The sequence below is a fragment of the Malaya genurostris genome, chromosome 1 (genome assembly GCF_030247185.1).
Source record: "Malaya genurostris strain Urasoe2022 chromosome 1, Malgen_1.1, whole genome shotgun sequence".
Classification (NCBI taxonomy): domain Eukaryota; kingdom Metazoa; phylum Arthropoda; class Insecta; order Diptera; family Culicidae; genus Malaya; species Malaya genurostris.
The window spans coordinates 115,845,619-115,872,302 of record NC_080570.1 but is presented as its reverse complement, the minus strand read 5'-3'; the positions used below and the strand labels follow the sequence as shown (position 1 = coordinate 115,872,302).

At 44.3% G+C, this 26,684-nt stretch overlaps 3 protein-coding genes across 3 annotated transcripts; 1 reads left to right on the top strand and 2 right to left on the bottom strand.

Moving 5' to 3' along the window:
* Nucleotides 1-338: 338 nt before the first annotated feature.
* On the bottom strand, nucleotides 339-650 carry LOC131427820 (histone H4). The gene has a single exon (XM_058591355.1). It carries the CDS (start codon nucleotides 648-650, stop codon nucleotides 339-341), a length of 312 nt encoding a protein of 103 aa, XP_058447338.1.
* Nucleotides 651-18,021: 17,371 nt separating this feature from the next.
* LOC131427802 (histone H1B-like) lies at nucleotides 18,022-18,696 on the top strand. Its single transcript, XM_058591322.1, has one exon. The coding sequence runs from the start codon at nucleotides 18,022-18,024 to the stop codon at nucleotides 18,694-18,696; it is 675 nt and encodes a 224-aa protein (XP_058447305.1).
* A 6,893-nt stretch (nucleotides 18,697-25,589) lies between these two features.
* LOC131427792 (histone H4) lies at nucleotides 25,590-25,901 on the bottom strand. The gene has a single exon (XM_058591310.1). It carries the CDS (start codon nucleotides 25,899-25,901, stop codon nucleotides 25,590-25,592), a length of 312 nt encoding a protein of 103 aa, XP_058447293.1.
* Between the last annotated feature and the right edge of the window lie 783 nt (nucleotides 25,902-26,684).

The following is a 26,684-nucleotide window of genomic DNA, read 5'->3' as shown; positions in this document are numbered from 1 at the left end:
TAATAATGTCGTGTTTGCTTGATGCGAAACCGAAAACCAGTTTCCACCCTAACGACTGCTGGTTAAATTGTTTGTTTGAAAACCTAGTTGTTGGACTGAAAAATCTAGTCAGTTTCGAACCCGGTTGAATTCACACTACTCACTACTCTATTGCACACTTCTTACTATTCTCATATCATCACCACCACCACCACCATCATCATCATCATCATCATCATGATTATAGATTATAATGAATACCAGCAAATGCTAACTAATTCTTTGCGAAACATATTGGTGGCCCTGAAAAGGGCCTTTTATCCTTCCGTATTATGTTATGTGTGTTCTCGTTACGACGTTTAACCTCCGAAACCATACAGAGTGCGACCCTGTCGCTTCAGAGCATACACGACATCCATGGCGGTGACGGTCTTGCGCTTGGCGTGTTCAGTGTAGGTTACTGCATCTCGGATCACATTTTCCAGGAACACCTTCAGCACTCCACGAGTTTCCTCATAGATCAGACCGGAGATACGCTTGACACCACCACGACGAGCCAGACGACGGATAGCGGGCTTGGTAATTCCCTGGATGTTATCACGAAGCACTTTACGATGACGCTTGGCGCCTCCTTTTCCGAGTCCCTTTCCTCCTTTGCCGCGACCAGTCATTTTTCTCTGCTAGCTGCTTGTTCTTGCAAGTAAGACAGTACAAGTGAAACTAATGCCACTTCGCAGTTTTCAGTTTCAGTTTAAATAATCTTTATTTTCATTTTTTTGTTTACAAAGAGACATGAATTTGGTTTTTAAGTGATTTAGGGTTGCCTTTACATCTTTGATAATGTTTACATTTTTGTTTTGTTTGTGAGTGATGAATTGATTGGCTTTACTTAATGATTACCGTTTCTAACGGAATTTTGGTTGTTTGTTGTCCTTAAATCTACTATATACAAAATATTTACATCTTAACCTACTTAAAATACTAAATTTCGTATAAGTATATACTCGGAATCATGACATTTTTCTCTGAATTTATTACAAATTTTGGTTTTTCTCTCTTCTATAGTATCGAATTTTGCTATGTTATGTACCAGGGATGTACGTGTATCAAACGGGAGATTTAATATCATTTTTAATGTTCTATTCTGCAATACTTGAAGTTTTTTCCGGTGAGAAACAGCACAAGTTTGCCACACCGGAAGCGCGTAGTCCATCACTGGAACAATGATCTGCCTGTAGACGGCCAGTTTGTTTCTTTCACTCAGCTTGGAGCGACGATTGATGAGTGGGTAAAGGCATTTTACCAGCAGGGAACATCTGGACAGCATCTTCTCAATGTGCTGACGGAACAGGAGCTTGGAGTCCATCAGAAGCCCAAGATAGATAGCTTCGGGTGACCAGTCGATCGGGGTGACGCCTAAGGTCACTTTACAGTCAGCTGGGGGATCCAGCCTGGTGGTTTGCCGATGTTTGAACAGGATCACTTGAGTTTTCGGTAGATTCAACTGGATTTTCCACTTCCGCGTGTAGGTGATGAATATGTTCAAACACCTTTGGAGCTTATTCTTGATTTCACGGATTTGCCTGCCCTTCACTAGAATGGCGGTATCATCCGCGAACAGTGATAGCCAGCAACCGTCGGGAAGAGGAGGAATATCCGAGGTGAAGATGCTGTATAGCAATGGACCCAGGAGACTACCTTGGGGAACGCCTGCTGGAATAGTGAAAGCATCTGAGACCGTTCCCTGGAGAGACACTTTGAACGATCTGTTCTGAAGATAACTGCGGATGATTTTCGTCAGGTAAATTGGAACGTTCAGCTCGAGTAACTTGTAAACCAGTCCATCATGCCAAACGTTGTCAAAAGCTTTTTCGACGTCAAGTAGAGCCATGCCGGTTGATTTTGAAACTGTGCGGTTCTGTTTCACAATGTTCACCACTCGCATAAGTTGGTGTGTTGTGGAATGACCCTTCCTAAACCCAAATTGTTCCGGAAGGAGAATGTTGTTTCGGTTCGCGAAGTCTACTATGCGTTCGAGGAGAAGCTTTTCAAATATTTTGCTCATCGATGAAAGCAAACTAATCGGCCTATAGCTCGTAGGAGATGTTGGATCCTTTCCAGGCTTGAGGATTGGAATGATTTTTGCCAATTTCCAAATAGATGGGAAATAACTCATCTCTAGGCACTTGTTAAGAACGTATGTGAGAAAAGTGAGTGCCCTGAGGCTTAGATTTTTCAATACTAAATTGAATACGCCGTCGAAGCCAGGAGCTTTCATGTTCTTTGTGGTTTTAATTGCTGAGCGGATTTGATCAACGGTAAATAATTGATTTGGGTTGACAACACAAGCCATTTCATCCAGGTTTTGGACATTTTCCCTCACTGCTGATTCGAGTGGGCTTTGAATATTAACACCAAGACTATGGGAATTAACAAAGTGGTTTCCGATGATACAGGCCTTTTCTACAGGTGAAACAAGAAGCTTACCATCCGCTTTTAATGGGGGGACTGTCTTGGGTCGATACTTCAGAACTCGGGCAACTTTCCAAAATGGTCTAGAATAATCCTTCAACTTTCCTACCATTTTCCTAAAGCTGTCATTTTTGAGTTCCTCGATTCTACATCTGATTATGACGTTCAGATCAGCAACTAGCTGCTTTTTTATCAGAGTACCAGTTCTCTGAAATTGCCTCCTATAAATATTCCGAAGACGGATATAATATTTGGTGGTTTGGTCGATTGGGATAAAATCGGCTTTTACCGGTTTTTCCCGAATGCACGATTTTTCAGCGCGGTTTAACGCTAGTTGAAAGTTGTTCAGGCACGTCTCGATGTCTTCCGGAGAATTTATTACTGGGTTTTCTTCCAAATGTGAGTCAACCAATCTTTGAAAAACCACCCAATTTACATTGTGAAAATCTTTCCGTTTTTGTATAACCGTTTCTATCTCTCCGCCAAACTCACAGACCACGGGGTAATGATCTGAACTAAGCTCCGAAAGCGTTACTGGTTTGGATATAACAGTGTTGGTGAGGAAAATATCCAAAGTAGACGTTATTCCCGCCGGTGAAAGAAAAGTGGGTTGATCAGGATAGTGAACACAGTAATAACCGAGTTGGCTATCTTCGAAAAGAATTGAACCGTTCTGATTTTTACGGCTATTTCTCCAGAGATCGTGTTTTGCATTGAGATCACCTCCGATAATATATTTTGCATTAGATCTTGTAAGTTTAGCCAAGTCGTTTTTAAATTTTCTTGCTAATCCATTGCTTTCGTAACATTGCTGATGGCAGTAAACAGCAATAATCTTTAGTTTTCCTGAAGATGTTTCGACTTCAATGCACAGGGATTCAATAACAGTTGTGTTATGATGGGGAAGGATTTGAAACTTCAAGCCTTTTCTAACCAAAATGGCTACCCCGCCACCACGAGAATTGAGTCTATCTAACCGCACAGTTGAGAAATTTGGCACAGAGAACGAAATTTCGGGGGAAAGATGAGTTTCAGTGATGATACTTACATCTACCACATTAGATGTGATAAAATCCAACAGCTCAAGTTTTTTCGTTCTAAGAGAACGAGCGTTCCAGTTGAGAATTTTTAACGGTTTAGCAGCCATATCTGATAACGAGAAGACCCAAAGCGTAGATCTGGTCACGACGTGTTCGGCATTGCTGGAGATTGCCGCACATCTCGGTGAAGATGCTCATCAGTTGTTCTGGCGAAAAAAGCTGTTCTGTAGGATTCACCGGGTGTCCGTTGTTCCATACTGAACCGCGTGGAGGGTTTCCGTTCATTACAGAGGGTCCATTAGGAGGGGTCCTAGTACCAGCGCCAGGTAGAGGAGGAAAGTCCGCCTTCGATAATGGAAGGGTTTGTTGTTTCTTATTTCCTTGTTGGGGTTTCGAAGAAGCTTGTTTTCGAATATATTTGTATTCCTCCCGCTTCGGACAGGAACGCTCAGATCCCCGATGATTACCACCGCAATTGGCACAGCGGTAATTGATTGCACCTTCAAGCAAACAGTCACTAGTTGCATGTGACTGCGCACAGTTTCCGCATCGTGGCTTTACATTGCAGTTTCTGGTGCCATGTCCAAAATTTAAGCACCGCTGGCACTGTGTGACGTCTCGATTTGTGCCCCGATACGGTTCCCATCGAACGACCACTGAGCAAATGGTTCTTATAGCCTGCAGTGCATTGAGCGAGACAGTGCCCTTTGCAAAGTGGACCAGGTAAAGAGAGTCCCGGAACGATTGGCTTTTATCTCGGCGAGACATTTGGAATATCCCCACTGGAGATAGCTTGTAGTGTGAACGGAGCTCGTCATCAATTTCCTGCACACTCATCTGTGGAAGTCCTCTTACTACAGCCTTGAACGGTTTATCACCAGAGATGTCGTGGGTGAAAAACTCAGTTTTTGATTTTTTCAGATATGTCATAATATGTTCAAATTCATTCTTAGATTGCACTATCACTTTTATGCCGATCTGGCAGATTTTATACTGCGCACAGATTCCGAGAGCTTTTAATGTTTTCATTAATTTATCCAGGGGAACAGCCTTCACCATGATGGGGGGAAGCTTGATTTTGACTGGTAGCGGTTGATTATTTGGTGGAAAATCTGGATTCAAATCACCAAACCCATCTAGTTCACTGTGATTTGTCACGGTTTTAGCAACACTAGCTATGCTCGCGTGACGTGAAGAACGATTAGAAACGATGCCTGCATCTGATCGCAGACGTTTGCCATCTGGTTCCTTGGGACTAACCAGCACACCGGTACTGGTTTTCTGTTTCGGGCTAGATTTCGAACCGGCGCCCGAACGCCGCCTTCGTTTCGTCATAAGCGAAGAACGGGAGGAAAAACACGAGAGAAAAACGCGCACGCAAGAGAAAACACGTCTGGACTTGTTCACACTTGAATACCGAATCACTGAATCAATGCCACTTCGCAGACCGGTGCTTTTTTTTATACCTACCGAGAGGGTCCGTTTCGTGCTTTGCTTTGTGCTGATTGGCTGCTTCAGAGCGGTCGGGCAGGTATAAAACAGCCAGCCAGGTCCGTTTTGAGCTCATTCTGTGTTTTGTTTTCAACGCGTACAGTACGGTGTAGAGAGAAAGGATAAGCAAAAGAAAGAAATAATGGCTCGTACCAAGCAGACCGCTCGTAAATCGACCGGAGGAAAGGCTCCTCGTAAGCAACTGGCGACAAAGGCTGCTCGCAAAAGTGCTCCTGCTACTGGCGGAGTGAAGAAACCCCATCGTTATCGGCCAGGAACAGTAGCCCTTCGGGAGATCCGTCGTTACCAGAAATCGACTGAGCTGTTGATTCGCAAGCTGCCGTTCCAGCGTTTAGTGCGTGAAATTGCCCAAGATTTCAAGACCGACCTTCGCTTCCAGAGTTCCGCCGTCATGGCACTGCAGGAGGCCAGCGAAGCCTATCTAGTCGGTTTGTTCGAGGACACCAATCTATGCGCGATCCACGCCAAGCGTGTTACCATCATGCCAAAGGACATCCAGCTGGCTCGTCGGATCCGTGGCGAACGTGCTTAAACAGGCTATCGGCTTTCGTTTGATCTCACAACATATACCCCAAAGGCCCTTTTCAGGGCCACCCAATCAATTACCAACGAGTTTACGAATTCGAATATTTTCCCTTAAACAATCACATACTCAGACACACACACACAAGTTGCGCGCGCACAGAAAATGACATCCGATCCGTTGCACAATTCATGCCCCCCATATGGAAAGTCAGTAATCTATAGGTGTTTGAAATGTTTTCCTTATTTTTTGGTCTTTCATTTTTGTTTCTGCTAAAGTAGCAGTTGAGAGGAGAATAGACGACCTGCTGACAGACAAGCAGCACAGACAATACACATTGCTTCCCTGTTACATAGTTCAGCAAAATTTGTAACCCAGCTTGCAACACATCGTGCACTCGCCGTGTCATGCCATGTGACTGACTGCCTGACAATTCTGACGGGATTCGGCCACCAGTTACTAGTATTACTCTGCTACTGCTACTCTCAATACACTATACTATACAATATTGGTTCAAAATCATGAAAATACCAATTTGTTTCGTTCCAAGACTACCCCGACAGACGCTTGCTTGCCGTTGACATAGTCAACGTCCCATCCCCAGACGACTGGTGGGGATGTTTCTGGCGAAAGAAATACACAGCAATTGCCAATCTTTGAATAGTAGGCTAATGTTCGGTTGGGTTCGGTGCTTTCTTCCGGTACGTGACAATTTTCGGCCAATATCTATCAAATATAAGCAACACTCAAATTCGGTATCAAATCAAATCACTGCTCGAGTTCTTTGTTGCCAATCGATTGAGACTGAGAGACTGACTATGTCTGGCACGCACGCTAGACAGATGGAGGTGTCGAAGGATTATTATTATTATTTAATGGTAATACTTGCACCGTATATTTTGCATGTAAAATCCTAAATGCGCTCCACAATTCCGGTATTCTGATTTGGGAAAGATTGTTTTTTGGTTATTGCTTCTGATGACAAATATTCTCAGCCCAGCCAGCCGTTTGTGGTACGTGAACAACACACCACACATTTGACTCGTTGTGTTAGAAAGGACTTCGGTTTGTTTGATTCTAATTTTTCACTGTCGAAATTTTTAAACATCCTCTCTCTTGGAATTGACCTGTCCTGATGTTCAGGTTTAATATTTGCAAGATGAACCAAATTCAAATGGCAAAACAAGTTCATTACAAAAAATAGTAACCAAAATGCTTTCAGAACAACCGACACGCCCGGGCGTTGGCGACGTTGGCCAGCATTATTCGTTGGCAGTGCCATCGTGTTCCAGATTTCGGAAGGCATGTTCGGAAATATTATGCTCACGTAACATATCTGTTAGTCAAATTGTTTAAAAATTGTATTTTCCAAATGCAGAACACGGAAAAATTGAAAAGCTTAGTCACCGGTTCGTACTGCGTTTTGGTCGTTTGATCGATTTGCGCCAGACAGCAGGTTCAAGTTTGACCGATTCAATCTCGTGCGCGTCGCAACCGTCATCGAACGGGTTGTGTTAGTTGTCAAGAGAAAATATTTCTCTTCCCAATGAACCATGTTTCGTTGGAGTCCGCATTGTTTAAATGGTACTGTTTTACTATTTTTGACAATTCGAAATAAGCATGTACCGTTTGTCCGATATTGAATGCATATTTCGCTATCATCACTGCCCGTCCGGCTGTTCGCGAATGGTGGAGCAGAAAGTTCAAACATCGTAGCAAACATAAAACCACTCTTTGGCGATACTTCCGCTGCTGTCGATTCATTGTTTACAATTTAAAAAACAATAGTCCAGAAAAATTACCTACACCTACCTAGCACCGAATGGTAACCGTCATGTGCGTATTCCCTAACAGGGCCGACGGATTCGGTGCCCGAACGTATCGCACGATTCTACTGCATTCACACACTCGTTTGTATTCGCTTAGTCGTTCGCTCGTTCTACCTGCTTTAGAAAAGTGCACATTAGAAAAAATGGCTGAAACCGCTGTTGACGTATCGGCCGCAGCTCCGGTTGCTGCTTCACCGGCCAAGGCACCGAAGAAAGCCAAAGCCGCCAAGGGAGAAGCCAAAAAACCGAAGAAGCCATCGACACATCCACCAGTCAATGACATGGTAGTGGCTGCCATCAAGACGCTGAAGGAACGCAACGGATCTTCGCTGCAGGCCATCAAGAAGTACATCGCCGCCAACTACAAGTGCGACGTCGCCAAGCTGGCCCCGTTCATCAAGAAGGCCCTGAAATCTGGCGTCGAGAAGGGAAAGCTCACCCAGACCAAGGGTTCCGGTGCATCCGGCTCGTTCAAAATCAAAGCCGGTGCCAAGCAACCGGCTGGCGAGAAGAAGCCGAAGAAGGCTGCTGCCAAAAAACCGAAGAAGGCTGCCGGAGAGAAGAAAAAGGTTGCCAAGAAACCCGCTGGCGAGAAGAAACCGAAGGCCAAAAAGCCTGCAGGTGAGAAAAAGCCGAAAGCCGCCGCTGCAAAGAAGGCTAAGGCAGCACCAGCCAAGGCCGCCAAGAAGGCTGCTGCACCGAAGCAGAAGGCCACCAAGCCATCGAAAGCCGCTGCCAACAAGCCCAAGACCCCGAAGCCAAAGAAGGCCGCGCCAGCCAAAAAAGCTGCCCCGAAGAAGGTGGCTGCCAAGAAGTAAATTGACCCATCGTCAGTCAGTCATCATCATCATGTCGAATTCTACCGTTCTTATTTCGACGGTGTTCAACAAAACAGTCCTTTTCAGGACTACCAAAAAATCCATGCAAAGAATTAATCGATATTTCCTACTTCGCTCGCTTTTGGGTAGTCCGCTTCAACAAAACTGCACAGTAAGAAAAAAAAAAAAAGTATGCTTTTATCCATCACAGCAGCACTACTTTCTGAGCGTGTGCTTCACCGACACGCTATAGTGGATAAATTGGTGCGCAGCCATAGAGCCGACCCCGCTGCTACGCGCATGCTTCTCTTGTAGTACAATCAAATATGTTCGTTCGCTCAGTCGGTAAGCAGCGACGAAAGGATCGGTAGGTGATCAAATGAAAATGCGGACGGATTATGCACGATGATTGATGAAGTCCGTTCGTAAAAATCTAGCTTGCGAAAATTCATCAATAAAAATGGTTGATGTTTTTGTTCCCAATTATATTTGTATTTTAAAACTATCCCAGTTTTCCTTTTCTTGGAAAATGAATGCCGTTATAGTTTCCATTTAGTGTAGAGCCAGTTCGGACACGGTATCGCTCTGTACGCGGTTTTTCGTATAATCATATTTAATTTAGTAGCTTGACTCTCCAGACGATTGTCGTTTTCATTCAACCAACCTTGCTTGATCGGTAAAAAAAAAATAAATCTATTCTCCAGCGCAATCGACCACCGACCATCGACTTTTCACTTGTAATGTGGGAAATTATCCTAGAAGCTATGGAAAAAAAAACAAGTCTTATGGCGCTTGCATGAGTAAATATGATTGATCGATAGTAAAATAGTAAATTTCTATAAGTTCTTTATCAGAAAATTGTGGTCGTCCTGAAAAGGACGTTTTTTCGATTGGTTTCAGTGCGAATCAAGTGCAATTTAGGCCTTCTTTTCGGTTTTCTTCGGGAGCAACACTGCCTGGATGTTTGGCAGTACACCGCCCTGTGCGATGGTAACTCCGGAGAGCAGTTTGTTCAACTCCTCGTCGTTACGGATGGCCAGCTGCAGATGACGAGGGATGATTCTCGTTTTCTTGTTGTCACGGGCAGCGTTACCGGCCAATTCCAGCACTTCGGCGGCCAGGTATTCCATCACTGCCGCCAGATAGACCGGTGCACCGGCACCGACACGTTCGGCGTAGTTTCCTTTCCGAAGCAGACGGTGGATTCTGCCTACTGGGAACTGCAGACCAGCACGGTTCGAGCGGGACTTTGCCTTTCCCTTAACTTTTCCTCCTTTGCCACGGCCAGACATTTTCTTTTATGTGTTTTGTTTTCGTAAAAAATCCACGAAACGATGCTAACAGCTAGGATGCTAACTCGGTAATACTGGCTGCCGCAGTACTAACCCTCTGTTTTATACCATCTCGCTGTTTCTCGTTCTGCGAATAGGCAGAGCATAAAGCGCAAAAGAGGATCAAATTTTGACAAAGGGGCTGTCCCTACTGCGTTGCCTGTAGCAGGTATAAAACGGGGTTTCTTGGGCGAGCTAGCGTCATTTACGTGAAAACAGCTACTCTGAACGCACGTCAACGTTAGAACGATGGCACCGAAAACTAGTGGAAAGGCGGCCAAAAAATCCGGCAAGGCCCAGAAGAACATCGCCAAGGGTGATAAGAAGAAGAAGAAGATCCGCAGGAAGGAAAGCTACGCTATCTACATCTACAAAGTGTTGAAGCAGGTCCACCCTGATACCGGAGTATCCTCGAAGGCGATGAGCATCATGAACAGTTTCGTCAATGACATCTTCGAACGCATTGCATCCGAGGCATCGCGTTTGGCTCATTACAACAAACGTTCGACGATTACCTCTCGCGAAATCCAGACTGCCGTTCGTCTGCTTTTGCCAGGAGAGTTGGCCAAGCACGCCGTTTCTGAGGGAACCAAAGCCGTCACCAAGTACACCAGCTCCAAGTAAACTGAGAACAACACCGACCCCGTGTATGCGAGAACTAACAAACGGCCCTTTTAAGGGCCACAAACAAATCTACACAAAGTGTTAAATTCGAATTCTCGTGTGTTGTTTTGCTTGCTTCTTCTTTACTCGTTTCGATTGTGATGGTGGTGGCCGTTTGTGAAAGAAAGTGCAATAGAGGGAAGGTGCTGGGCAATTGGTTTGAGTGAGTTTAGTTGTTTTGAACAATCTCATCCAATTTGTGCATTACATTATGCTGGAACTGAATTCCTTGAAACCAGCCACACACCGTTGCGGAAGCGAGAGAGAGCGAATTGTTTTAGGCACTACTTTTGTACAGGGATGACCAAAGATTTCCCGCCTTTTCCGAAGAACGGCGAAAGAAGACATTGATAAAACAAAAAACTTATCACATTCTCAGAGGGTAAATTTTGAAAAGGCGTCCCATAGTAAAGTATTCTTCTATGATGCTTTGATGGTAAGACTTCATCACGAAGACGACAAGCAAATGTAAATTTCTTTCGAACATGCACTTTTTCATTTGATTGCGCGCGTGCGTGTGTGTTTGTTTTCGTGAAAATCGCAGGTTTTCGAGAAGAATAAATCTCCTGTGCCAAAATAACGAAAATGTCATTATCTCTAGCAACCGAAGTTTACTGTTTGCTTGTTAGGAACAATTAGATTTGTACCTGCAGGACAGAAAACATTAGTTTGTTCGATTTTGCGAGTGGTGATTTATATTTTAATAGCGATTTGAGTTAGCATTCATCATTTATCACTCATCCATCGATTATCAATGAAAGGAGATGAATTCGGAGACAAAGAACGAAAAAGAAGATTTTCCGCTTTCCAAAAACATACACCAATACATATGTATATCAACGTCATACTGGTTTACTTCAATGTATGGGTATTGGTTTTTCCCTCAGTCATAATAAAGTTCATTCTTATGTTCTCTAACTTGCTTTTCTCTCTCTCTCGCTCTCCCAACGCACCTCTGTTTGCGATAAGTTGGAACATGTTGTTCATGGCAGTCTACACACACACACACACACACACACACACAATTTGCGCAATAGTGCAACTGAGGTATGCGATTCACAAAATTGCTTGCTACTGAAAATTGCGGAAAAGAAAACACAAGACAAATTTTTTCAATTTTGTAGGCACAAGCGTTTTGAAACACGTACAATAACGGGAAGGTATCATATAAAGATTGGTTTTTACTTTTGTCGTTAAGTTTTTTTTTTCATGTACGTATTGTTTACCTCTCGGATGGTGGTAGGTAGAAACGAACAACCGTTTATACGACGCAAAGTCAAACCGATTTCCCATATCCCATCCATGAGCATGAGCAGAGGGAGAAAAAATACCGGTTAACCTGGACTACTTTTCACTTGAGAGTTTGAGAGATTTTTCACCATTTCAACCATTTTTCGTTCAGTTGCCATTTGTCATTGTTGCTAAGCTAACCTAACCATCCGAACAGCGAGAGTTCCGTTCACTGCGTTAGGATTGAGTAAGCCGCGTTCATCGTTTGATCATGTCAACGAAACTCAACAATCGATGCTAAATAAGCAACTTGCTATTGAGTAATCTTTCAGTAATTTCTTACATGGACCGTCGGAAAACAATTCGGAGTTCCTGTTTTCCAAGTAGATAGTCTTTCCAATAGGATATTCTAATGAGCAGCAGTTTTTATTTTTCCTGCTAGAATCGCACACCAATACACACTTACCAACCACTAAACTGCGGTTCGGTCTAGACAATTGGTGTACACTGTTGCCATAGTTGTTCGTCGGTTATTTTCATTCTCTCTTTCACGCCTCTCGCATTCTCGTAGTAGCCAATATTACTCTCCTTATTGTTTACGTTCGTGTCGCTATCGTATTTGTGGCATTCGTATTCGTTCGAAAATATATGTTAGTCGAATGGTCGAAACATCATCGGATTGATGAAAATATGTTCAAACAATCAAAATTATTCGCCAATCCAACAAAACTTTCATTGGCGAGAGTGTACTGTTTAATGAACTCTTCTCTCAATGTTTCAATATTCAGTTGCAATACTTAAAGCTCTAAACGTTTTCTCGAAAAATACCGACACAAGTTACCAAGCTAATTGGATTGGTGGTACTGACGATGCTTTTGGTTGTCAATAATAAACAATGCCACGTGTAGGGGCCGCTAATGTAATGTAAATGAATATACAGACACACACACACACACACACACACGCACGCGCGCGTTTATGCGACCTTGCCCTCCGGTTCTGAGACCGATGGCTGAACTTAGGTACAGCTTGATTTTCGTTTCCTCATATACACATTACATTACCATTTGTTTTTGGCCTGTGTGTGTGGCAGTGTTTATTCACCATCATGGTGGTAGCTACGATATCTTCTTCTTCTTCTTCTTTTTTTCTAGTCGGTCGTCACCATTCATGAGATGATGCCGACCAATGACACAGATACATGCGCTATATTGGATCGGTGTGTCGTCACGGATACGAACGAAAATTATTCTCTTATTTCTCGTGCGACACTTTCTCTAAGATTATATGATCAAGTTTGGATGTTTTAATGGCTGCATTTTCCGGTAAATCGATGGGAAAGATTTTCGCCATTGAACTCACATCGATCATTCTAAAATTCCGATTCGTCTGGTATGACCGATTTTGTCTTCTGTTTTCCAAACACTGAAAAAGCGGACATCATTTTCGCATCAGGTAGATACACCGATTCAGGGTAAAATTCCGAAAACGAAAATGAACAAAGGTCGCTATACTTGATTTGCGCATTATACTTTCCAGGCGTATCACAACTTTAGCAATCTTTAATTCAAAGCAATCTTAAATATTTCTTTATCACAGTGAGGTGGTCGTCCTGAAAAGGACGGGTTCTGTAAGGGGGGTAACACCAATATGTTCCGGAAATCGCAATTTAGGCCTTTTTCTCGGTTTTCTTCGGGAGCAGCACTGCCTGGATGTTTGGCAGTACACCGCCCTGTGCGATGGTAACTCCGGAGAGCAGTTTGTTCAACTCCTCGTCGTTACGGATGGCCAGCTGCAGATGGCGAGGGATGATTCTCGTTTTCTTGTTGTCACGGGCAGCGTTACCGGCCAATTCCAGCACTTCGGCGGCCAGGTATTCCATCACTGCCGCCAGATAGACCGGTGCACCGGCACCGACACGTTCGGCGTAGTTTCCCTTCCGGAGCAGACGGTGGATTCTGCCTACTGGGAACTGCAGACCAGCACGGTTTGAGCGGGACTTTGCCTTTCCCTTAACTTTTCCTCCTTTACCACGGCCAGACATTTTGTGTGTGCGTGTTTCTGCGTAAAAAATCCACGAGATGCTGTTAACGACTAGACAGCCAATTCAGTAATACTGGCTGCCGCCGTACTAACCCTCTGTTTTATATCGTCTCACTGTTTCCCGTTCTGCGAACAGGAAAAGGAATTCTAACAAAGGGGCAGTCCATGCGCCGCTCTCAATAGCAGGTATAAAACGAGCTGTCATATGGCAAATAGCGTCATTTAAGTTAAAGCAGTTACTCTGAACGTACGAGAACCGTCAAGCACGATGGCACCGAAAACCAGTGGAAAGGCAGCCAAAAAATCCGGCAAGGCCCAGAAAAACATCGCCAAGGGAGATAAGAAAAAGAAGAAGATCCGCAGGAAGGAAAGCTACGCTATCTACATCTACAAAGTGTTGAAGCAGGTCCACCCTGATACCGGAGTATCCTCGAAGGCGATGAGCATCATGAACAGTTTCGTCAATGACATCTTCGAACGCATTGCATCCGAGGCATCGCGTTTGGCCCATTACAACAAACGTTCGACGATTACCTCTCGCGAAATCCAGACCGCCGTTCGTCTGCTTTTGCCAGGAGAGTTGGCCAAGCACGCCGTTTCGGAAGGAACCAAAGCCGTCACCAAGTACACTAGCTCCAAGTAAACTGAGTGAGAACAACCAAACCCCCCCGATCGTGTGTGTGCATACGAATCGCCAAGCATAATCGGCCCTTTTAAGGGCCACAAACAAATCTACACAAAGTGTTAAGTTCGCATATTTCCCTCATTCAATCACCAAACACATTTTGTTCGTTGATGATTTTACTTTCATCAGCCAACAAACACCTAACGAGAAAAACAGAACAAATTATGAACAACACAGGTACAATTGTTCTCGCGTTTCGGAGTATTCATCCATGCCATATGGACAATATATTGTTCGGAGCAAAAATATGTTGGTTTCGAAATAAAGAAAAGTATCGATTACTTTTCGGACCAATCGACAGACTTGGTCGACCAACCAAATAATAAATTGCTACACATACACATGCATGCTACTGTAAACCAACCAATGACATATCAACAGCAATCGTTTTTCTATCCTAGGCGGCTTTGAGCAAATGCTGCATGTTGTATAGTCGAAATTCGAAGCCAACAGCATTGACAGTTGACCAGAACAGTTGAATGGGAATGAATGATTTCGAAAAGATAGTTCATGTTAAACAACATAACTAATTTCTTTTCTCAAATGTTACGTTTTTCAGCGGCGCGTTGAGTAGTACTCAAGTGTCAACAGCAGTTTGAAACTCACAACCGACCAGAAATAATAATGTCGTGTTTGCTTGATGCGAAACCGAAAACCAGTTTCCACCCTAACGACTGCTGGTTAAATTGTTTGTTTGAAAACCTAGTTGTTGGACTGAAAAATCTAGTCAGTTTCGAACCCGGTTGAATTCACACTACTCACTACTCTATTGCACACTTCTTACTATTCTCATATCATCACCACCACCACCACCATCATCATCATCATCATCATCATGATTATAGATTATAATGAATACCAGCAAATGCTAACTAATTCTTTGCGAAACATATTGGTGGCCCTGAAAAGGGCCTTTTATCCTTCCGTATTATGTTATGTGTGTTCTCGTTACGACGTTTAACCTCCGAAACCATACAGAGTGCGACCCTGTCGCTTCAGAGCATACACGACATCCATGGCGGTGACGGTCTTGCGCTTGGCGTGTTCAGTGTAGGTTACTGCATCTCGGATCACATTTTCCAGGAACACCTTCAGCACTCCACGAGTTTCCTCATAGATCAGACCGGAGATACGCTTGACACCACCACGACGAGCCAGACGACGGATAGCGGGCTTGGTAATTCCCTGGATGTTATCACGAAGCACTTTACGATGACGCTTGGCGCCTCCTTTTCCGAGTCCCTTTCCTCCTTTGCCGCGACCAGTCATTTTTCTCTGCTAGCTGCTTGTTCTTGCAAGTAAGACAGTACAAGTGAAACTAATGCCACTTCGCAGACCGGTGCTTTTTTTTATACCTACCGAGAGGGTCCGTTTCGTGCTTTGCTTTGTGCTGATTGGCTGCTTCAGAGCGGTCGGGCAGGTATAAAACAGCCAGCCAGGTCCGTTTTGAGCTCATTCTGTGTTTTGTTTTCAACGCGTACAGTACGGTGTAGAGAGAAAGGATAAGCAAAAGAAAGAAATAATGGCTCGTACCAAGCAGACCGCTCGTAAATCGACCGGAGGAAAGGCTCCTCGTAAGCAACTGGCGACAAAGGCTGCTCGCAAAAGTGCTCCTGCTACTGGCGGAGTGAAGAAACCCCATCGTTATCGGCCAGGAACAGTAGCCCTTCGGGAGATCCGTCGTTACCAGAAATCGACTGAGCTGTTGATTCGCAAGCTGCCGTTCCAGCGTTTAGTGCGTGAAATTGCCCAAGATTTCAAGACCGACCTTCGCTTCCAGAGTTCCGCCGTCATGGCACTGCAGGAGGCCAGCGAAGCCTATCTAGTCGGTTTGTTCGAGGACACCAATCTATGCGCGATCCACGCCAAGCGTGTTACCATCATGCCAAAGGACATCCAGCTGGCTCGTCGGATCCGTGGCGAACGTGCTTAAACAGGCTATCGGCTTTCGTTTGATCTCACAACATATACCCCAAAGGCCCTTTTCAGGGCCACCCAATCAATTACCAACGAGTTTACGAATTCGAATATTTTCCCTTAAACAATCACATACTCAGACACACACACACAAGTTGCGCGCGCACAGAAAATGACATCCGATCCGTTGCACAATTCATGCCCCCCATATGGAAAGTCAGTAATCTATAGGTGTTTGAAATGTTTTCCTTATTTTTTGGTCTTTCATTTTTGTTTCTGCTAAAGTAGCAGTTGAGAGGAGAATAGACGACCTGCTGACAGACAAGCAGCACAGACAATACACATTGCTTCCCTGTTACATAGTTCAGCAAAATTTGTAACCCAGCTTGCAACACATCGTGCACTCGCCGTGTCATGCCATGTGACTGACTGCCTGACAATTCTGACGGGATTCGGCCACCAGTTACTAGTATTACTCTGCTACTGCTACTCTCAATACACTATACTATACAATATTGGTTCAAAATCATGAAAATACCAATTTGTTTCGTTCCAAGACTACCCCGACAGACGCTTGCTTGCCGTTGACATAGTCAACGTCCCATCCCCAGACGACTGGTGGGGATGTTTCTGGCGAAAGAAATACACAGCAATTGCCAATCTTTGAATAGTAGGCTAATGTTCGGTTGGGTTCGGTGCTTTCTTCCGGTACGTGACAATTTTCGGCCAATATCTATCAAATATAAGCAACACTCAAATTCGGTATCAAATCAAATCACTGCTCGAGTTCTTTGTTGCCAATCGATTGAGACTGAGAGACTGACTATGTCTGGCACGCACGCTAGACAGATGGAGGTGTCGAAGGATTATTATTATTATTTAATGGTAATACTTGCACCGTATATTTTGCATGTAAAATCCTAAATGCGCTCCACAATTCCGGTATTCTGATTTGGGAAAGATTGTTTTTTGGTTATTGCTTCTGATGACAAATATTCTCAGCCCAGCCAGCCGTTTGTGGTACGTGAACAACACACCACACATTTGACTCGTTGTGTTAGAAAGGACTTCGGTTTGTTTGATTCTAATTTTTCACTGTCGAAATTTTTAAACATCCTCTCTCTTGGAATTGACCTGTCCTGATGTTCAGGTTTAATATTTGCAAGATGAACCAAATTCAAATGGCAAAACAAGTTCATTACAAAAAATAGTAACCAAAATGCTTTCAGAACAACCGACACGCCCGGGCGTTGGCGACGTTGGCCAGCATTATTCGTTGGCAGTGCCATCGTGTTCCAGATTTCGGAAGGCATGTTCGGAAATATTATGCTCACGTAACATATCTGTTAGTCAAATTGTTTAAAAATTGTATTTTCCAAATGCAGAACACGGAAAAATTGAAAAGCTTAGTCACCGGTTCGTACTGCGTTTTGGTCGTTTGATCGATTTGCGCCAGACAGCAGGTTCAAGTTTGACCGATTCAATCTCGTGCGCGTCGCAACCGTCATCGAACGGGTTGTGTTAGTTGTCAAGAGAAAATATTTCTCTTCCCAATGAACCATGTTTCGTTGGAGTCCGCATTGTTTAAATGGTACTGTTTTACTATTTTTGACAATTCGAAATAAGCATGTACCGTTTGTCCGATATTGAATGCATATTTCGCTATCATCACTGCCCGTCCGGCTGTTCGCGAATGGTGGAGCAGAAAGTTCAAACATCGTAGCAAACATAAAACCACTCTTTGGCGATACTTCCGCTGCTGTCGATTCATTGTTTACAATTTAAAAAACAATAGTCCAGAAAAATTACCTACACCTACCTAGCACCGAATGGTAACCGTCATGTGCGTATTCCCTAACAGGGCCGACGGATTCGGTGCCCGAACGTATCGCACGATTCTACTGCATTCACACACTCGTTTGTATTCGCTTAGTCGTTCGCTCGTTCTACCTGCTTTAGAAAAGTGCACATTAGAAAAAATGGCTGAAACCGCTGTTGACGTATCGGCCGCAGCTCCGGTTGCTGCTTCACCGGCCAAGGCACCGAAGAAAGCCAAAGCCGCCAAGGGAGAAGCCAAAAAACCGAAGAAGCCATCGACACATCCACCAGTCAATGACATGGTAGTGGCTGCCATCAAGACGCTGAAGGAACGCAACGGATCTTCGCTGCAGGCCATCAAGAAGTACATCGCCGCCAACTACAAGTGCGACGTCGCCAAGCTGGCCCCGTTCATCAAGAAGGCCCTGAAATCTGGCGTCGAGAAGGGAAAGCTCACCCAGACCAAGGGTTCCGGTGCATCCGGCTCGTTCAAAATCAAAGCCGGTGCCAAGCAACCGGCTGGCGAGAAGAAGCCGAAGAAGGCTGCTGCCAAAAAACCGAAGAAGGCTGCCGGAGAGAAGAAAAAGGTTGCCAAGAAACCCGCTGGCGAGAAGAAACCGAAGGCCAAAAAGCCTGCAGGTGAGAAAAAGCCGAAAGCCGCCGCTGCAAAGAAGGCTAAGGCAGCACCAGCCAAGGCCGCCAAGAAGGCTGCTGCACCGAAGCAGAAGGCCACCAAGCCATCGAAAGCCGCTGCCAACAAGCCCAAGACCCCGAAGCCAAAGAAGGCCGCGCCAGCCAAAAAAGCTGCCCCGAAGAAGGTGGCTGCCAAGAAGTAAATTGACCCATCGTCAGTCAGTCATCATCATCATGTCGAATTCTACCGTTCTTATTTCGACGGTGTTCAACAAAACAGTCCTTTTCAGGACTACCAAAAAATCCATGCAAAGAATTAATCGATATTTCCTACTTCGCTCGCTTTTGGGTAGTCCGCTTCAACAAAACTGCACAGTAAGAAAAAAAAAAAAAGTATGCTTTTATCCATCACAGCAGCACTACTTTCTGAGCGTGTGCTTCACCGACACGCTATAGTGGATAAATTGGTGCGCAGCCATAGAGCCGACCCCGCTGCTACGCGCATGCTTCTCTTGTAGTACAATCAAATATGTTCGTTCGCTCAGTCGGTAAGCAGCGACGAAAGGATCGGTAGGTGATCAAATGAAAATGCGGACGGATTATGCACGATGATTGATGAAGTCCGTTCGTAAAAATCTAGCTTGCGAAAATTCATCAATAAAAATGGTTGATGTTTTTGTTCCCAATTATATTTGTATTTTAAAACTATCCCAGTTTTCCTTTTCTTGGAAAATGAATGCCGTTATAGTTTCCATTTAGTGTAGAGCCAGTTCGGACACGGTATCGCTCTGTACGCGGTTTTTCGTATAATCATATTTAATTTAGTAGCTTGACTCTCCAGACGATTGTCGTTTTCATTCAACCAACCTTGCTTGATCGGTAAAAAAAAAATAAATCTATTCTCCAGCGCAATCGACCACCGACCATCGACTTTTCACTTGTAATGTGGGAAATTATCCTAGAAGCTATGGAAAAAAAAACAAGTCTTATGGCGCTTGCATGAGTAAATATGATTGATCGATAGTAAAATAGTAAATTTCTATAAGTTCTTTATCAGAAAATTGTGGTCGTCCTGAAAAGGACGTTTTTTCGATTGGTTTCAGTGCGAATCAAGTGCAATTTAGGCCTTCTTTTCGGTTTTCTTCGGGAGCAACACTGCCTGGATGTTTGGCAGTACACCGCCCTGTGCGATGGTAACTCCGGAGAGCAGTTTGTTCAACTCCTCGTCGTTACGGATGGCCAGCTGCAGATGACGAGGGATGATTCTCGTTTTCTTGTTGTCACGGGCAGCGTTACCGGCCAATTCCAGCACTTCGGCGGCCAGGTATTCCATCACTGCCGCCAGATAGACCGGTGCACCGGCACCGACACGTTCGGCGTAGTTTCCTTTCCGAAGCAGACGGTGGATTCTGCCTACTGGGAACTGCAGACCAGCACGGTTCGAGCGGGACTTTGCCTTTCCCTTAACTTTTCCTCCTTTGCCACGGCCAGACATTTTCTTTTATGTGTTTTGTTTTCGTAAAAAATCCACGAAACGATGCTAACAGCTAGGATGCTAACTCGGTAATACTGGCTGCCGCAGTACTAACCCTCTGTTTTATACCATCTCGCTGTTTCTCGTTCTGCGAATAGGCAGAGCATAAAGCGCAAAAGAGGATCAAATTTTGACAAAGGGGCTGTCCCTACTGCGTTGCCTGTAGCAGGTATAAAACGGGGTTTCTTGGGCGAGCTAGCGTCATTTACGTGAAAACAGCTACTCTGAACGCACGTCAACGTTAGAACGATGGCACCGAAAACTAGTGGAAAGGCGGCCAAAAAATCCGGCAAGGCCCAGAAGAACATCGCCAAGGGTGATAAGAAGAAGAAGAAGATCCGCAGGAAGGAAAGCTACGCTATCTACATCTACAAAGTGTTGAAGCAGGTCCACCCTGATACCGGAGTATCCTCGAAGGCGATGAGCATCATGAACAGTTTCGTCAATGACATCTTCGAACGCATTGCATCCGAGGCATCGCGTTTGGCTCATTACAACAAACGTTCGACGATTACCTCTCGCGAAATCCAGACTGCCGTTCGTCTGCTTTTGCCAGGAGAGTTGGCCAAGCACGCCGTTTCTGAGGGAACCAAAGCCGTCACCAAGTACACCAGCTCCAAGTAAACTGAGAACAACACCGACCCCGTGTATGCGAGAACTAACAAACGGCCCTTTTAAGGGCCACAAACAAATCTACACAAAGTGTTAAATTCGAATTCTCGTGTGTTGTTTTGCTTGCTTCTTCTTTACTCGTTTCGATTGTGATGGTGGTGGCCGTTTGTGAAAGAAAGTGCAATAGAGGGAAGGTGCTGGGCAATTGGTTTGAGTGAGTTTAGTTGTTTTGAACAATATCATCCAATTTGTGCATTACATTATGCTGGAACTGAATTCCTTGAAACCAGCCACACACCGTTGCGGAAGCGAGAGAGAGCGAATTGTTTTAGGCACTACTTTTGTACAGGGATGACCAAAGATTTCCCGCCTTTTCCGAAGAACGGCGAAAGAAGACATTGATAAAACAAAAAACTTATCACATTCTCAGAGGGTAAATTTTGAAAAGGCGTCCCATAGTAAAGTATTCTTCTATGATGCTTTGATGGTAAGACTTCATCACGAAGACGACAAGCAAATGTAAATTTCTTTCGAACATGCACTTTTTCATTTGATTGCGCGCGTGCGTGTGTGTTTGTTTTCGTGAAAATCGCAGGTTTTCGAGAAGAATAAATCTCCTGTGCCAAAATAACGAAAATGTCATTATCTCTAGCAACCGAAGTTTACTGTTTGCTTGTTAGGAACAATTAGATTTGTACCTGCAGGACAGAAAACATTAGTTTGTTCGATTTTGCGAGTGGTGATTTATATTTTAATAGCGATTTGAGTTAGCATTCATCATTTATCACTCATCCATCGATTATCAATGAAAGGAGATGAATTCGGAGACAAAGAACGAAAAAGAAGATTTTCCGCTTTCCAAAAACATACACCAATACATATGTATATCAACGTCATACTGGTTTACTTCAATGTATGGGTATTGGTTTTTCCCTCAGTCATAATAAAGTTCATTCTTATGTTCTCTAACTTGCTTTTCTCTCTCTCTCGCTCTCCCAACGCACCTCTGTTTGCGATAAGTTGGAACATGTTGTTCATGGCAGTCTACACACACACACACACACACACACAATTTGCGCAATAGTGCAACTGAGGTATGCGATTCACAAAATTGCTTGCTACTGAAAATTGCGGAAAAGAAAACACAAGACAAATTTTTTCAATTTTGTAGGCACAAGCGTTTTGAAACACGTACAATAACGGGAAGGTATCATATAAAGATTGGTTTTTACTTTTGTCGTTAAGTTTTTTTTTTCATGTACGTATTGTTTACCTCTCGGATGGTGGTAGGTAGAAACGAACAACCGTTTATACGACGCAAAGTCAAACCGATTTCCCATATCCCATCCATGAGCATGAGCAGAGGGAGAAAAAATACCGGTTAACCTGGACTACTTTTCACTTGAGAGTTTGAGAGATTTTTCACCATTTCAACCATTTTTCGTTCAGTTGCCATTTGTCATTGTTGCTAAGCTAACCTAACCATCCGAACAGCGAGAGTTCCGTTCACTGCGTTAGGATTGAGTAAGCCGCGTTCATCGTTTGATCATGTCAACGAAACTCAACAATAGCAACTTGCTATTGAGTAATCTTTCAGTAATTTCTTACATGGACCGTCGGAAAACAATTCGGAGTTCCTGTTTTCCAAGTAGATAGTCTTTCCAATAGGATATTCTAATGAGCAGCAGTTTTTATTTTTCCTGCTAGAATCGCACACCAATACACACTTACCAACCACTAAACTGCGGTTCGGTCTAGACAATTGGTGTACACTGTTGCCATAGTTGTTCGTCGGTTATTTTCATTCTCTCTTTCACGCCTCTCGCATTCTCGTAGTAGCCAATATTACTCTCCTTATTGTTTACGTTCGTGTCGCTATCGTATTTGTGGCATTCGTATTCGTTCGAAAATATATGTTAGTCGAATGGTCGAAACATCATCGGATTGATGAAAATATGTTCAAACAATCAAAATTATTCGCCAATCCAACAAAACTTTCATTGGCGAGAGTGTACTGTTTAATGAACTCTTCTCTCAATGTTTCAATATTCAGTTGCAATACTTAAAGCTCTAAACGTTTTCTCGAAAAATACCGACACAAGTTACCAAGCTAATTGGATTGGTGGTACTGACGATGCTTTTGGTTGTCAATAATAAACAATGCCACGTGTAGGGGCCGCTAATGTAATGTAAATGAATATACAGACACACACACACACACACACACACGCACGCGCGCGTTTATGCGACCTTGCCCTCCGGTTCTGAGACCGATGGCTGAACTTAGGTACAGCTTGATTTTCGTTTCCTCATATACACATTACATTACCATTTGTTTTTGGCCTGTGTGTGTGGCAGTGTTTATTCACCATCATGGTGGTAGCTACGATATCTTCTTCTTCTTCTTCTTTTTTTCTAGTCGGTCGTCACCATTCATGAGATGATGCCGACCAATGACACAGATACATGCGCTATATTGGATCGGTGTGTCGTCACGGATACGAACGAAAATTATTCTCTTATTTCTCGTGCGACACTTTCTCTAAGATTATATGATCAAGTTTGGATGTTTTAATGGCTGCATTTTCCGGTAAATCGATGGGAAAGATTTTCGCCATTGAACTCACATCGATCATTCTAAAATTCCGATTCGTCTGGTATGACCGATTTTGTCTTCTGTTTTCCAAACACTGAAAAAGCGGACATCATTTTCGCATCAGGTAGATACACCGATTCAGGGTAAAATTCCGAAAACGAAAATGAACAAAGGTCGCTATACTTGATTTGCGCATTATACTTTCCAGGCGTATCACAACTTTAGCAATCTTTAATTCAAAGCAATCTTAAATATTTCTTTATCACAGTGAGGTGGTCGTCCTGAAAAGGACGGGTTCTGTAAGGGGGGTAACACCAATATGTTCCGGAAATCGCAATTTAGGCCTTTTTCTCGGTTTTCTTCGGGAGCAGCACTGCCTGGATGTTTGGCAGTACACCGCCCTGTGCGATAGTAACTCCGGAGAGCAGTTTGTTCAACTCCTCGTCGTTACGGATGGCCAGCTGCAGATGGCGAGGGATGATTCTCGTTTTCTTGTTGTCACGGGCAGCGTTACCGGCCAATTCCAGCACTTCGGCGGCCAGGTATTCCATCACTGCCGCCAGATAGACCGGTGCACCGGCACCGACACGTTCGGCGTAGTTTCCCTTCCGGAGCAGACGGTGGATTCTGCCTACTGGGAACTGCAGACCAGCACGGTTTGAGCGGGACTTTGCCTTTCCCTTAACTTTTCCTCCTTTACCACGGCCAGACATTTTGTGTGTGCGTGTTTCTGCGTAAAAAATCCACGAGATGCTGTTAACGACTAGACAGCCAATTCAGTAATACTGGCTGCCGCCGTACTAACCCTCTGTTTTATATCGTCTCACTGTTTCCCGTTCTGCGAACAGGAAAAGGAATTCTAACAAAGGGGCAGTCCATGCGCCGCTCTCAATAGCAGGTATAAAACGAGCTGTCATATGGCAAATAGCGTCATTTAAGTTAAAGCAGTTACTCTGAACGTACGAGAACCGTCAAGCACGATGGCACCGAAAACCAGTGGAAAGGCAGCCAAAAAATCCGGCAAGGCCCAGAAAAACATCGCCAAGGGAGATAAGAAAAAGAAGAAGATCCGCAGGAAGGAAAGCTACGCTATCTACATCTACAAAGTGTTGAAGCAGGTCCACCCTGATACCGGAGTATCCTCGAAGGCGATGAGCATCATGAACAGTTTCGTCAATGACATCTTCGAACGCATTGCATCCGAGGCATCGCGTTTGGCCCATTACAACAAACGTTCGACGATTACCTCTCGCGAAATCCAGACCGCCGTTCGTCTGCTTTTGCCAGGAGAGTTGGCCAAGCACGCCGTTTCGGAAGGAACCAAAGCCGTCACCAAGTACACTAGCTCCAAGTAAACTGAGTGAGAACAACCAAACCCCCCCGATCGTGTGTGTGCATACGAATCGCCAAGCATAATCGGCCCTTTTAAGGGCCACAAACAAATCTACACAAAGTGTTAAGTTCGCATATTTCCCTCATTCAATCACCAAACACATTTTGTTCGTTGATGATTTTACTTTCATCAGCCAACAAACACCTAACGAGAAAAACAGAACAAATTATGAACAACACAGGTACAATTGTTCTCGCGTTTCGGAGTATTCATCCATGCCATATGGACAATATATTGTTCGGAGCAAAAATATGTTGGTTTCGAAATAAAGAAAAGTATCGATTACTTTTCGGACCAATCGACAGACTTGGTCGACCAACCAAATAATAAATTGCTACACATACACATGCATGCTACTGTAAACCAACCAATGACATATCAACAGCAATCGTTTTTCTATCCTAGGCGGCTTTGAGCAAATGCTGCATGTTGTATAGTCGAAATTCGAAGCCAACAGCATTGACAGTTGACCAGAACAGTTGAATGGGAATGAATGATTTCGAAAAGATAGTTCATGTTAAACAACATAACTAATTTCTTTTCTCAAATGTTACGTTTTTCAGCGGCGCGTTGAGTAGTACTCAAGTGTCAACAGCAGTTTGAAACTCACAACCGACCAGAAATAATAATGTCGTGTTTGCTTGATGCGAAACCGAAAACCAGTTTCCACCCTAACGACTGCTGGTTAAATTGTTTGTTTGAAAACCTAGTTGTTGGACTGAAAAATCTAGTCAGTTTCGAACCCGGTTGAATTCACACTACTCACTACTCTATTGCACACTTCTTACTATTCTCATATCATCACCACCACCACCACCATCATCATCATCATCATCATCATGATTATAGATTATAATGAATACCAGCAAATGCTAACTAATTCTTTGCGAAACATATTGGTGGCCCTGAAAAGGGCCTTTTATCCTTCCGTATTATGTTATGTGTGTTCTCGTTACGACGTTTAACCTCCGAAACCATACAGAGTGCGACCCTGTCGCTTCAGAGCATACACGACATCCATGGCGGTGACGGTCTTGCGCTTGGCGTGTTCAGTGTAGGTTACTGCATCTCGGATCACATTTTCCAGGAACACCTTCAGCACTCCACGAGTTTCCTCATAGATCAGACCGGAGATACGCTTGACACCACCACGACGAGCCAGACGACGGATAGCGGGCTTGGTAATTCCCTGGATGTTATCACGAAGCACTTTACGATGACGCTTGGCGCCTCCTTTTCCGAGTCCCTTTCCTCCTTTGCCGCGACCAGTCATTTTTCTCTGCTAGCTGCTTGTTCTTGCAAGTAAGACAGTACAAGTGAAACTAATGCCACTTCGCAGACCGGTGCTTTTTTTTATACCTACCGAGAGGGTCCGTTTCGTGCTTTGCTTTGTGCTGATTGGCTGCTTCAGAGCGGTCGGGCAGGTATAAAACAGCCAGCCAGGTCCGTTTTGAGCTCATTCTGTGTTTTGTTTTCAACGCGTACAGTACGGTGTAGAGAGAAAGGATAAGCAAAAGAAAGAAATAATGGCTCGTACCAAGCAGACCGCTCGTAAATCGACCGGAGGAAAGGCTCCTCGTAAGCAACTGGCGACAAAGGCTGCTCGCAAAAGTGCTCCTGCTACTGGCGGAGTGAAGAAACCCCATCGTTATCGGCCAGGAACAGTAGCCCTTCGGGAGATCCGTCGTTACCAGAAATCGACTGAGCTGTTGATTCGCAAGCTGCCGTTCCAGCGTTTAGTGCGTGAAATTGCCCAAGATTTCAAGACCGACCTTCGCTTCCAGAGTTCCGCCGTCATGGCACTGCAGGAGGCCAGCGAAGCCTATCTAGTCGGTTTGTTCGAGGACACCAATCTATGCGCGATCCACGCCAAGCGTGTTACCATCATGCCAAAGGACATCCAGCTGGCTCGTCGGATCCGTGGCGAACGTGCTTAAACAGGCTATCGGCTTTCGTTTGATCTCACAACATATACCCCAAAGGCCCTTTTCAGGGCCACCCAATCAATTACCAACGAGTTTACGAATTCGAATATTTTCCCTTAAACAATCACATA